General features: G+C 41.9%; 1 protein-coding gene across 2 annotated transcripts in view; it reads left to right on the forward strand.

The window, feature by feature from the left end:
* The window catches only part of OIP5 (Opa interacting protein 5), an 18,103-nt gene continuing 5,176 nt past the window's right edge, over nucleotides 1-12,927 (forward strand). Inside the window, exons 1-5 of one of the 2 annotated variants that reach the window (XR_014293980.1) lie at nucleotides 1-369; nucleotides 601-667; nucleotides 4,895-5,017; nucleotides 8,697-8,778; nucleotides 12,785-12,910. Coding sequence is in view for 1 of the 2 variants with exons in the window: in XM_082620128.1 (XP_082476254.1) it covers nucleotides 48-369; nucleotides 601-667; nucleotides 4,895-5,017; nucleotides 8,697-8,778 (594 nt within the window). In the remaining variant the exon portion in view is untranslated. The remainder of the gene's footprint in view (nucleotides 370-600; nucleotides 668-4,894; nucleotides 5,018-8,696; nucleotides 8,779-12,784; nucleotides 12,911-12,927) is intronic. The other variant, XM_082620128.1, reaches the window with a different exon arrangement.

A 12,927-nucleotide genomic window follows, 5' to 3' on the forward strand; every position in this document is an offset into this window, starting at 1 on the left:
GGCGGGACATGGTGCGTCTTTGAAACTGAGGCGCCAGCTGCAAGAAGATGGCGGCTCGGCCGCGGAGGCATCGCTCGCGCTTTGCAAAGCAGCCGCGGGGTAACTTTTGTGATGGCGCTAAGAAGACGATTGATGAACCTTCTCTTACGACTTCCATGGAGTGGGACACGCAGGTGGTGAAAGGGTCTTCGCCACTCGGCCCCGCCGGGCTGGGGCCGGAGGAGCCGTCTTCCGGCCCACGGCTGCCATGGTGGCTGCAGCCCGAGAGGTGCGCTGTGTTCCAGTGTGCGCAGTGCCACGCCGTGCTCGCTGACTCTGTGCACCTCGCCTGGGACCTGTCGGGGTCCCTTGGAGCCGTGGTCTTCTCCAGTGAGTGGGCACGGCGTCTGGAAAGCGTTGCCGCTTTCTTACTGGGTGGCTGGGAGCCGGCTGGGAGGAAAGCGGGATGAAAATTTGGAAGGAAATTAACTCCTTTGCCAGGGGTCGGGGGCGAGTCACTTTTCATTATTTTTGTGGCCATGATGAGTCTTTCTGGAGGGGAGAGTTTTTCCCTTTCAGTGCCTCACAGGTAGTCATTCTGACCCGTGTTTGTCTTCCTAGGAGTCACAAATAATGTAGTTTTGGAGGCTCCCTTCCTAGTTGGCATTGACGGTTCGCTCAAAGGCAGGTACGTACTGAGAATTCCAGATAGATCTCTAGTCATTCCCTGACTTAATGAGACTGAGGAGCGTGGAACCGACTTGTACGAGGAGAAAACAGTTTATTCCTATCTTGCACTAGAATAAAAGTCTGTTCCATCCATACAATGTATTGGAAGGATGCTCCCTTTACTTGACTGAGTCTTGTACGAACTTGATGTATTACTGAAATGGAAAAGATATTTGCGTGTAGGTTTTAAGGTCTTTCTGAGGGCCACATCTCCCTAGTGGGTTGTGCAAGTGAAGTGAGTTTAAGAAAGTTATGTCTAGTAGGGGAAAAAGAAGAAAATTACCTTTAAGTGTATAGTGAGAATCACTTACCATAAACTACAATCCTTTGACATAACTAGGAATTACAAGTTTTCATTTAACCTGGAATTTGTAATAGGTTATGGCAGGATTAATTCTGCTGTAACCTGGGGAAAAACACAGGTGGAAAGTTACTTGAATATTGCCTGGTAAACTTTGCATCTTGACTAGTGTGATTTACAAGTGACAACAAAGTACTCAGTTGAATTCAGTTGAATTCAGTAGTACTCAATTTTCAGTGTTGGTTTTAACAGCAAGACAATTCATTCTGACCACAGTTTGGTTCAATTTTAATGTTAAGTAGAGTTTGTATAGGAATTCTTAGTTGCTGTACTCAGTAATCAGGAAGAGTTCTGCAGCTCCTCTTTCCTAACTGAAAGACACTCCCTATCCTTGCAGGAGTGTCCTCTTCCCACCCAAAGGAAACAGAGAGGGAAGGAGTGATGGCCTGCTTGGAACTGGTTCATTTGGGGCCAGAGGCAGAAGCTCTCTGAATATCTTAGAAGGAAGCACATCTCGCTAGACCTGTGCTGTCCAGTACTGTAGCCACGAGCCACATGGTGGCTATTGAGCACTTAAAAGGTGGCCATTCTGAATTGAAGTATGCTGTGAGTGCAAAATACACGCCAGATTTTGAAAACTTGGCCCAAAACATTGAATAATTTAAAAGTACTGATTACATGGGTTTTTTTTGTTGTTGTTGGTTTTTGGCCACGCCGCACGGCTTGTGGGAATCTTAGTTCCCAGACCAGGGATCAAACCCAGGCCCAGGGCAGTGAAAGTGCTGAGTCTTAACCACTGGACCCTCAGGGAATTCCCTTGATTACGATGTTTTTGAATATTGGGTAGCATAAAATGTATTAAAACTGATTTTACCTGTTTCTTTTACTTTTTTTTGAAGATAAACTAATAGAAGATGTAAAATTACGTATGTGGCTTGCATTCTTAATAGACAGTACAGATCTAGATGGTTTATAAAACACTGGACAGAAAGTTCCATGTGTTTGGAATAAGGAGAGCCGTGGGACTCAGCAGGAAGAGACTTATTGTCAGGAATTGGCTCACTAGATTATGGAGGATGAGAAGTCCCAAGAGACAGGTTGATAAGCTGGAGACACAGGAGAGCCAGAGGTTTAGTTCTAGTCCAAGTCCACAGGCCTGAGATCCATGAGCCAAAGGTGTAAGTTCCAGTACAAAAGCTAACAGGCTCCAGACCCAGGAAGAGCTGAACGTTTCAGTTCAAGTTCAAAGGCAGGAAAAAAAGATCAGTGTTGCAGGAAAAAAAGATCAGTGTTGCAACTCAAGGCAGTCAGGCAAGAGGAGTTCCCCTTTTTCATGAGAGGGCCAGCCTTTTTGTTCTATTCAGGTCCTCAACTGATTAGATGAGGGTCACCCACGATAAGGAGGGCAAACTGCTTTACTCAGTCTACTGATTCAAATATTACTCTCATTCAAAAACATACTCATAAACACATTCAGAATAACATTTGACCAAATAACTGGGCACCCTTTGGCTCAGTCAAGCTGACACATAAATTTAATCATTACGTGTTAACCTGGCATCCACATGCATCTCCTAAACCCATACTTAATCTCCAAATAAAGACAATAACAAGGCCATAATTCTTCCTAACATGTTACAGCTATCTTTCATGCAACTAAAAACGCACTAAACCCTCCTCCAGAAAAGGAGATAAAGTCCTTAAGTGATACTTACTTTTCTCCTTGACATCTCATAGCTTAAATACTATGATGTAAAATTAATACTTAAATACTATAATACAAAGTCAGTACATCTTATGTTATATAAGGGAAAAGAAAGGGAAGAAAACAAACACGCACATACATGTAAACCTATTCATAACAAAATAAGGAGGAGATATTCATGACAATTACATTCCTGTAACTGGTTCACATGGTCATAGCTGGTATTTATAACTACCCTCTTCCACTACCCATTCTGTATTCCTATTGCCTTCAGCAGGCACTCAGATGATCATAGTTCTTTACCTGGTGTGATGCAAACCTTCATTCCTGGGCCATTAGCAGACTAATATTCAATGAAATATTTGTTATATGTTACTTGCTAAGCATAATTTTGGGATCTCTTTACATTTTGCTCTGTGCCATTTATTTTTTTAAGGACACTTTTACAATTATTTATTTATTTATTTCTGCGTTGGGTCTTGGTTGCTGCGCGCGGGCTTTCTCTAGTTGCAATGAGCGGGGGCTACTCTTTGTTGCGGCGCACGGGCTTCTCATTGCGGTGGCTTCTCTTTGTTGCGGAGCCCGGGCTCTAGGCGTGGGGGCTTCAGTAGTTGTGGCATGCAGGCTTCAGTAGTTGTGGCATGCGGGCTCAGTAGTTGTAGCTTGCGGGCTGTAGAGTGCAGGCTCAGTAGTTGTGGTGCACGGGCTTAGTTGCTCCGCGGCATGTGGGATCTTCAAGGATCAGGGAACAAACCCGTGTCCCCTGCATTGGCAGGCAGGTTCTTAACCACTGCGCCACCAGGGAAGTCCCAGCTCTGTCCCATTTATTAGTTTCTACAGATATTTGTCTACAGGTACTGTGGTTTGTCTGATATAATTAATTCCTACTTAGGAATTAATAAAAATGCAACTTTATTTCATGGCTTGCTTTTTGGTAACATAGTCACAAAAATACAGTACTGCATGTGTGGTGTGGGACTTCATTTACCAGTAAATTTATATTTTGTTGCTTGGTCTTTAGTGTCCATTGACATGAATCTGTTTTTAGCCATGCAATTATTATACTTTATTAGTACTCATTTACTGCATATAGTATGTTTATACAGATAATTTTTTTCCCTTACTAAACCACTTTAAATTGCTTTCAGTACATGAATGATGAAAGTTAATTTTTTCTTAAATATTTTTTGTAATATTTGGATTTGTCTTATATACCAGCAAATAAGGTAAGTGACTTACCCACATGGTGTAACTAGAACTAAAATCCACGTTTCCTGATTCCTCATCCAGTAATCTTTCAAAGGATAAAGGAAAATAAAATAGCTTGCTAGGACAATACGATTTATTTTCTTTCTTTTGCATTTTATCTGGGTAATTTTTTTATTTTTTGTTATATCTGCAAAAACAAAACAAAACAAAACCTGATTTGAGTTCTATTAATAAATTGCTTAATAAGCCCTAATCGATTTGATTGTTTTACTTTAACTGGAAATTGGCTTAATGGTAGCTAATTTATATGGTCATGTGTAGTTTTATATGTTTAAATGTTTTTTTGGTTTTTTTAAAAATAAATTTATTTATTTATGGCTGCATTGGGTCTTCATTGCTGCCTGCGGGCTTTCTCTAGTTGTGGCGAGCGGGGGCTACCCTTCATTGCTAGGCATGGGCTTCTCAGTGAGGTGGCTTCTCTTTGTTGCGGAGCACAGGCTCTAGGCGCGCGGGCTTCAGTAGTTGCAGCACGTGAGCTCAGTAGTTGTGGCTTACGGGCTCTAGAGCGCAGGCTCAGTAGTTGTGGTGCATGGGCTTAGTTGCTCCACAGCATGTGGGATCTTCCCTGACCAGGGTTTGAACCTGTGTCCCCTGCATTGGCAGGTGGATTCTTAACCACTGAGCCACCAGGGAGGTCCCTGTTTAAATGTTAATCTTATTTGTTAGCTCTTTTTCTGCTTTCAGATATAAATTACTTCAGTGAAATGAGAGTTATATATCATATGATGGCTTTTGTGGCCAGAATCCACAAGGGTATCTATAATCTCTGAGTTAACCTTTCTTGAATGTGACATTTCCTTAGTCTCATTCCTACTATAGCCTATTTTTTAGGAATGAGTCCATAACGTGAGTTATTTTATATTTGTTCTCTGATTTTCTTTCTTAACCCATATCCTGTTTTTTCCTCCCAGCACTTACAACCTTTTATTCTGTAGTTCCTGTGAGATTCCCATTGGTTTCCATCTGTATTCTACTCATGCTGCCCTTGCTGCCTTGAGAGGTCACTTCTGCCTTTCCACTGACAAAATGGTGTGGTAAGTAGACTTAGATATGCTTTATCAAATAAATTTTAAAACATCTTCGAGAAAAGGAAGAATGTTTGTACCAGAGAAAATGCTAAAGCCAGGTACTGTTTCTTACAAAAAAGATGGCAAAGGGACCAAAACACTGTCTTATAACATTATGATCATTTTAGATGTCTCATAATCATACCATGTGTTAATAATCATACCATGGAATAACTGAGAGGATATTCTTTCATTCCAAGAACTTTTGGAAGGTAAGTTTTTGCAAAATAATGCTGTAGTAGACACTTTTGGGGTTTGTGCCTAGCCCCTGTCTCCCTCCCATAGTGTGGGACTTTGTGGCCATGTTTGTTATCCTGTGTGATACCACTCCCAGGTGATGGGATCAGGAATAGACCTGACCTAAGCTAAGCCAATCAGGCTTTTTACCCTAAGAATTTGAAATAAAGACCCAGAGACATTGGTCATCTGTAGATGGAACTGGTGCTGAAGTTGGGAAGTGAAAGCTCTAGGTTTAAGGTAGATATTTTCCATGTCGTGCATGTAAATGCAGAGAAATTTTGTCTAGAGAAAAAGGAGAATGAAGCAGATACACAAAGAAAAGTAAAAAATAATGACCATGTGGCCTCATAAAGTCAGAAGAAATTCCCTATTGTTTGTTCCTCCTCATGAATTACTTTGGATATTTCTTATTTTTCTAAATACAAATTCTACTTTTTACTTAAGCTTTTCTTTTATTGCAACAAACTGAAACATCCATCAAAGTCTTTTCTTTGTTATTAGAAACAAAAACAGCCATTGATGACCTAGTTTGTGTCAGGTATTGTACTATGCTTACCTCACTGAGTTCTTTTTTTTTTTCCCCCTACTGAGTTCTTTTTTTTTTTTTTTTTTTTTTTTTCTTTTTTTTTGCGGTATGCGGGCCTCTCACTGTTGTGGCCTCTCCCGTTGCGGAGCACAGGCTCCGGATGCGCAGGCCCAGCGGCCATGGCTCACGGGCCCAGCCGCTCCGCGGCATATGGGATCCTCCCAGACCGGGGCACGAACCCGTATCCCCTGCATCGGCAGGCGGACTCTCAACCACTGCGCCACCAGGGAGGCCCCTACTGAGTTCTTAATGTAAGAAAACTGGGGCTTGGAGATGTGGAGGAGCTGAGAATTGAGTCCATGTCTTAACTCCAAAGCTTAATTTCCATTCATAAAACAGAAAGTTTCTTTTTCCTCATTTAATGCGCTTAGATGGGTGTTTCTAGCTGAGCTATGGAGGACAAGAGCAATAAAACTTATAAATAGTGGGGACTTCCCTGGTGGTCCAGTGGTTAAGACTCCGCAAAAACAAACAAACAACCTTAAAAATAAAGCCCCCCCAAAAAATAAATAAATAAAAAAATAAAGCCCATTCTTTACCATGAGGTTGTTCAGTGCACATTAGGTACACTATTTGTTCTTCAATGCTAATTTTCTTTTTTTTTTAACATTTATTTATTTATTTATTTGGCTAAACTTGGTCTTAGTTGCGGCACACACGTGGATGGTTGTGGCGTGCGGGATTTAGTTCCCTGACCAGGGATCGAACCCCAGGCCCCCTGCATTGTGAGTGTGGTGTCTTAACCGGGGACCACCAGGGAAGTCCCTCAATGCTGATTTTCAACAGGATATATGTACTTGAGATGGATTGATATTTTACTATCAATTTCTAGTTCATTCTTAAATAATTTCTATTTAGAATTAAGTTTAAAGACACAGGGAAAAGTATCCCTAAATGTGTGCTATTCGTAACCTCGAATCTTTTTTAGAAATAGTTTTAAGTAATTATTCCAGCCAACCTGTAATTGAGTTTTTGCTTAGGGAAATAAGCTTTTAGTAACAAAAATTTTTAATATAAATTTGAAAAGCATTATGAGATTTTTAAGTAATTTCTTAATCAAAATGAGGAGCTGGACTCAAAGGTCAGTATATTCTTTCTGATTAAGTAGACATTAGGGAACTTCCCTGGTGGCGCAGTGGTTAAGAATCCACCAGCCAATGCGGGTGATATAGGTTTGAGCCCTGGTCCGAGAAGATCCCACATGCCGCAGAGCAACTAAGCCCGCACACCTAGAGCCTGCGCTCAACAAGAGAAGCCACTGTAATGAAAAGCCCGTGCACCACAATGAAGAGTAGTCCCCGCTTGCCACAACTAGAGAAAGCCCCGCACGCAGCAACGAAGACCCAACTCAGTCAATAAATAAAATTAATTTTTTTTTTAAAAAAGGGAAAGTATAGGTAGCATGAGTCTGGGAATGTGATAAATCTATGTCTGTATCAGAATGAATTTGGTTGCTAGTTACAGAAAACCAAAGAGTGGCTTTAACAAGTACAGTGTGGGGCAGTTGGCCACTCCAGGATTGTTCTAGTCGCTCAGCCATGACAGGGCTCTGGGTCAGCATCTCTGATTCTCTTGGCCTTTTCCTCTTGGATGCTGCAAGTATAAGCATTACATCCATAAATAGTAGCATCCAAAACTGGAAGGAAAAGGATATGGTAAGTGTGGGAACACAGGGAATGGTCTTCTTTTATCAGCAAAAATTTCCTTATCATTGGCAGAACTATGTCACATGGTTGCCTTAAGCTGGGAAAGCAAATATGTGACAGTAGGGAATAAGATTGCCACAGTTGGCCCAGAACAGTTATGATTCATCTTTTAGGACTGGACACACTGCTGCCCTAAACAAAATCTGGGTTCTGTTAGCAACAAAAACTTGAGGAATGGCTCTGGGGTAGGCAACCAACAGTATTTGTCACAATTGTGGTTACTTTTCTTCTAACTGTGTTACACCATCTACTGGTAGAGTTATGAGGCTTATACTTATCACAGTTATTCATATGACCCTGGTTTTTTGTCTTTAGTTTGTCCTAGGATAATTTTAAATCATGTATTCTGGGTTGGCAAGGGGTGAGATGAGGCACAGGGTCTCTCTGATGACTTACTATTATTATTTTTTTAATATGTAAAAAATTATATATTTTTTTGTGTTATTTTTGGCTGCATTGGGTCTTCGTTGCTGCGCACGGGCTTTCTCTAGTTGCGGCCAGCGGGGGCTTCTCATTGCAATGGCTTCTCTTTGTTGCAGAGCATGGGCTCCAGTAGTTGTGGCACGTGGGCTCAGTAGTTGTGGCTCGCAGGCTCTAGAGTGCAGGCTCAGTAGTTGTGGTACATGGGCTTAGTTGCTCTGAGGCATGTGGGATCTTCTCAGACCAGGGATCGAACCCGTGTCCCCTGCATTGGCAGGCGTATTCTTAACCACTGTGCCACCAGGGAAGTCCCTCTGATGACTTTTTTTTTTTTTTTTTTTTTGCGGTACGCGGGCCTCTCACTGTCGTGGCCTCTCCCGTTGCGGAGCACAGGCTCCGGACGCACAGGCTCAGCGGCCATGGCTCACTGGCCCAGCTGCTCTGCATGTGGGATCCTCCCGGACCAGGGCACAAACCTGTGTCCCCTGCATCAGCAGGCGGACTCTCAACCACTGCGCCACCAGGGAAGCCCGTGATGACTTATTAATTGAGAATATTTTTCCTAAAAAATACATTATGAATCTTGAAATAAGCAAGAAGGCAATCTTTGCTTGAGAGATATTGCAAGTTTGGTTCCTTGATAATTATAACTGTGGTATGGTACTAATATTTTCTCTCTATATTTTCTACTTAGCTACCTCTTAAAAACAAAAGCCATAGTAAACGCATCTGAGATGGATATTCACAACGTATCTCTACCAGAAAAGGTTGCAGAGGTAAAATTTCATGATGGTTGTGTGTTTCCTTTAATATAGGCAATTCCTAATAATCTGTACCTGTGAATTTAGGGGCAGTGAAATGGTGAATACGCCAGTAATTCTTTATACCTGGTTATTGAATTTGTGACACAAAGCAAAACAGTAAAGCCATATTGTCAAGTCTGGTTCAGGAGGAGGTGGAAAGCTGCTGAGCTCCACATTCCTATTCCTCCTCTCTGCTGGGTATGGACACCATCATCCTTCATAGGTCTTGCCTCTTTGCAAGCACCTCATGCTTAGATAGCTTGGAGGAAAAAGAGTGCTGAAACCATCATTAAGAATTCTTACTTAAATGGGCTTTACTAGTGTTTCATGGTTTCCAGTTGAAGAAAGGAACTTTGTTTCAGTAGCTTGCTGGCTCATTCTGAGTGGAAATTTGGCTACAACTTTACTACCGTCGGAAGAACAACCTTAGAATTTACTGTTGGTTTTGTTTTTAGCACTGTTAATAGTTTATTCCTCGGTAATTACACATTTAGTAACCAGGGCATTTACTTTTCAAAGTTTAAGTAACTTTTAGGACAGGGGAACAGTGATTTTTTTTTTCTTTTTTTGCATAATTAACTAAGCTCATGAAACCATGTTCTAAGCCAGGAATTGGCAAACTTTTTCTGTAAAGGACCAGACGACAAATGTCTTAAGCTAGACCATTCAGTCTCTACTATTCATCTCTGCTATTGTAGTGCAAAAGCAGACATAGACGGTATATAAACACATGGATATAGCTTTGGAGCAATAAACATTATTAAAACAAATGGGCAGCAGGCTGTCCTGCAGTCCATAGTTCACCTACCCTTGCTCTGAGCAACTAAGTTGATGAGCAGGGTCAGTAAATACTGTGGTTAGAAATAATTCGTATGGGAGATAACTTCTAGAATGGTGGCCGGAGTTGCTTCATGGACCCCTCCCCAACAAAACAGCCATAACCGAAGAAAATTATAAAGAAAACAGCCATCTTAAGTCTGGAAATTTTCCTCAAGGCTTAAAGCAAATGAAGAGATATTTATTGAAGAAAATCTACTAAACCTTGGTAAGAGCAGTGAAAACCTGTGGCATTTGAGCCACAACCTACTCCCTCCCTCCCTTGCCCCTCCAGCTCAGAGGGAGGGAGGCTCCATCTGGGCAAATGCAGCCAAGAGCACAGGGATCCTTTTTCCCTAGCTCTCAGTTTAGGGCTGTGGTATCTTCCCAGGAGGGGCAGGCTACCAGCATTTCTCATCAGAAGCTCTATTCTAGGCAAGAACAGCCATTTGTAGTGTGCAAGTTCTACCACTGGCACAATAGGCTAAGAGTACCAGGAACCCACTCAGTTTTGTCCCAGATTGCTTGTAGGGCAGAGGCTTCATGCTGACAGATGCAAGCAGAGAAGACCAGAAGCTACTGCCTCTGCCCAGCGCCCTGCTGGTAAAGCAGGGGTGTTACTCTGAGAGACACTACCCCACCCCAGCTTGGGAGCCCATATTAAGAGGTAGATCGTAAAAAAAAAGAGCTCTGGGCCTCCCTGGTGGCGCAGTGGTTGAGAGTCCGCCTGCCGATGCAGGGGATACGGGTTCGTGCCCCGGTCTGGGAGGATCCCATATGCCGCGGAGCGGCTGGGCCCGTGAGCCATGGCCGCTGAGCCTGTGCGTCCGGAGCCTGTGCTCTGCAACGGGAGAGGCCACAGCAGTGAGAGGCCCGCGTACAGCAAAAAAAAAAAAAAAAAAGAGCTCTGAAGCTTTCCTAAGGGAACTAACTTTATTTGGAACAGGGTGTGGGGATATTCAAGTCTAAGGATTCTACCCAAAACAATGGAGATTTTGGTGGTGAGCAATTAAGAGGAAGCTGATAGTCCATATGAACAATAAGCTAAACCATGGACAAGTTAGAAATTTATAAGAGAAAATCCGGGAAACAGACAGCTAAAATAAGAGCCCTCCTGGAGTTGGGACAAAAGAAGACTGGCCTTAAAGACTACCCCCGTATAAATGGGTCTGATTTTAACTGGATTAGACTGTGGAGCAATTTATGTCCCAGGGCACTGTCAAAATAGAGCAGTCAGCCAGAAATTAGTGAAGGCTAATAGCTGGGTGTGATATCAACAAAGGCATCCAGTTTACACAGAGCTCAGGGAAAGAGAGTCAAAGAAGGCCCTGCTAAATCCACTGTCATCCCAGGGTGACTGCACGTGCCCAAGGCTTTGTCCTCCGAGGAGTGACATCAGAAGCTGCACACTGTGAGGGAAATAGACATCAATGAAATAGTCAAGCCAACTACTAAACAGATAAGCAAAAAATAACCACTACAAGCCAGGACATGGGGTGGAGGTAGGGGGATGTTTAATATCCCAAATTGCTTTAATATGTTATCTAAAATGTCTGGTTTTCAATAAAAATTAGGAGACATGCAAAGAAAAGTATGACCCATACACAGGATAAAATACAGGCATCAGAAACTGTTTGAAAAGGCCCAGATGTTGGGACTTAGCAGACACAGCCTTCAAAGCAGCAATTAAAAGTATGTGCAAAAGGGGCTTCCCTATTGGTGCAGTGGTTAAGAATCTGCCTGCCAATGCAGGGGACACGGGTTTGAACCCTGGTCCAGGAAGATCCCACATGCTGCGGAGCAACTAAGCCCATGTGCCACAACTATTGAGCCTGTGCTCTAGAACCCGTGAGCCACGACTACTGAAGCCCATGCACCTAGAGCCTGTGCTCCGCAACAACAGAAGCCACCGCAGTGAGAAGCCTGCGCACTGCAACAAAGAGTAGCCCCCGCTCACCACAACTAGAGAAAGCCCGCGTGCACAGCAACGAAGACCCAACGCAGCCAAAGATTAAAAAAGAATAGTAAATTTTTTTTAAAGGGCTTAAAAAACAAACAACACCTAAATGGAAATCCTGGAGTTGAAATACAATCAACAAGAAAACAAACGTATGGACAGTAAGGGGGGAAAGCGGCAGCGGGTGGTGGTGGTGGTGTGATGAATTGGGAGATTGGGATTGACATGTATACACTGATGTGTATAAAATTGATGACTAATAAAGACCTGCTGTATAAAAAAATAAAATTTAAAAAAAAACAAAAATACAATCAACAATTGAAATGAAAAATTCACCAGAGAGGCTCAACAGCAGATCTGAATTGGGCAAAGAATCAGCGAACTTGGAGATAGACTGATGAGATTTGCAATCTGAAGAAGAAAGAAAAAAGAAAAGAATGAAGAAAAATTAACAGTCTAAGAGACCTGTTGGACACCATCAAGCACACCTAAATATGCTTTGGTAATGGGAGTACAAAAGGGAAAGAGAAAGTAGAAAAAATGTTCAAGGAAATAATGGTTGAAAACTTCCCAAATCTGATAAAAGACAATCTACATGTCTATAAGCTCAACAAGCACAGGTAGGATAAATGCAGAGAGAACTGTACCCCAACACACAGTAAAAATGTTGAACGCTAAAGACTGAAGAAAAATCTTTAAAGTAACAAAAATGATTCATTGTGTCCAAGAGCACCCAAATAAGATTAATGGGCTCTCAAGTGACCTGTTTAAGCAAAATTTCCTGATGAATTTTGTGTATTCTTGTATCTTGGATCATAAAAAGTAGATTTTGTGCTATGCAAATTATGGCAGAAATATCTTTTTTTTTTTTTTTTTTTACTTCAACAGAAGACTTATCCATGATAACTTTGTGAGTCTGAGTACAGGTTGTATTCTGAGTAACACCACTAAGTTTGGTTCTAAGTATAGCTATTCTAAGCTGAAAAAACTATTGAAAATTAGCTACCACAAACATCTGTTCTAAATCTGACAACCAGAGCTACTCTTGAAGGTGATTAGCAGAATATTAAAGGCAGGTATTTGTTACTGTGAACAAAGAATTAGAAAAAAAAAATTCTTGCCACTGGAAAAAAAAGGGAAAGACTTATTAATGCTTCTGTTTCCACAAGCTTTCTTATCCCCCTTTATTCTTGTCTTCCTCCCCAGGTTTTGGAGTTATCACCAAACTGGTGATAAGGGCTAGGAAGGATGGAGACTAGAAGCAGTGATGCTCAGCAGTGGCTGGTCTTTTTCCACATGAAACTTTGTATCTGTCACCTTATTATGCTCTAGGTTTGTTGTATAAAATT

The sequence above is a fragment of the Mesoplodon mirus genome, assembly GCF_964341445.2.
Source record: "Mesoplodon mirus genome assembly, chromosome: 4".
Classification (NCBI taxonomy): Eukaryota; Metazoa; Chordata; class Mammalia; order Artiodactyla; family Ziphiidae; genus Mesoplodon; species Mesoplodon mirus.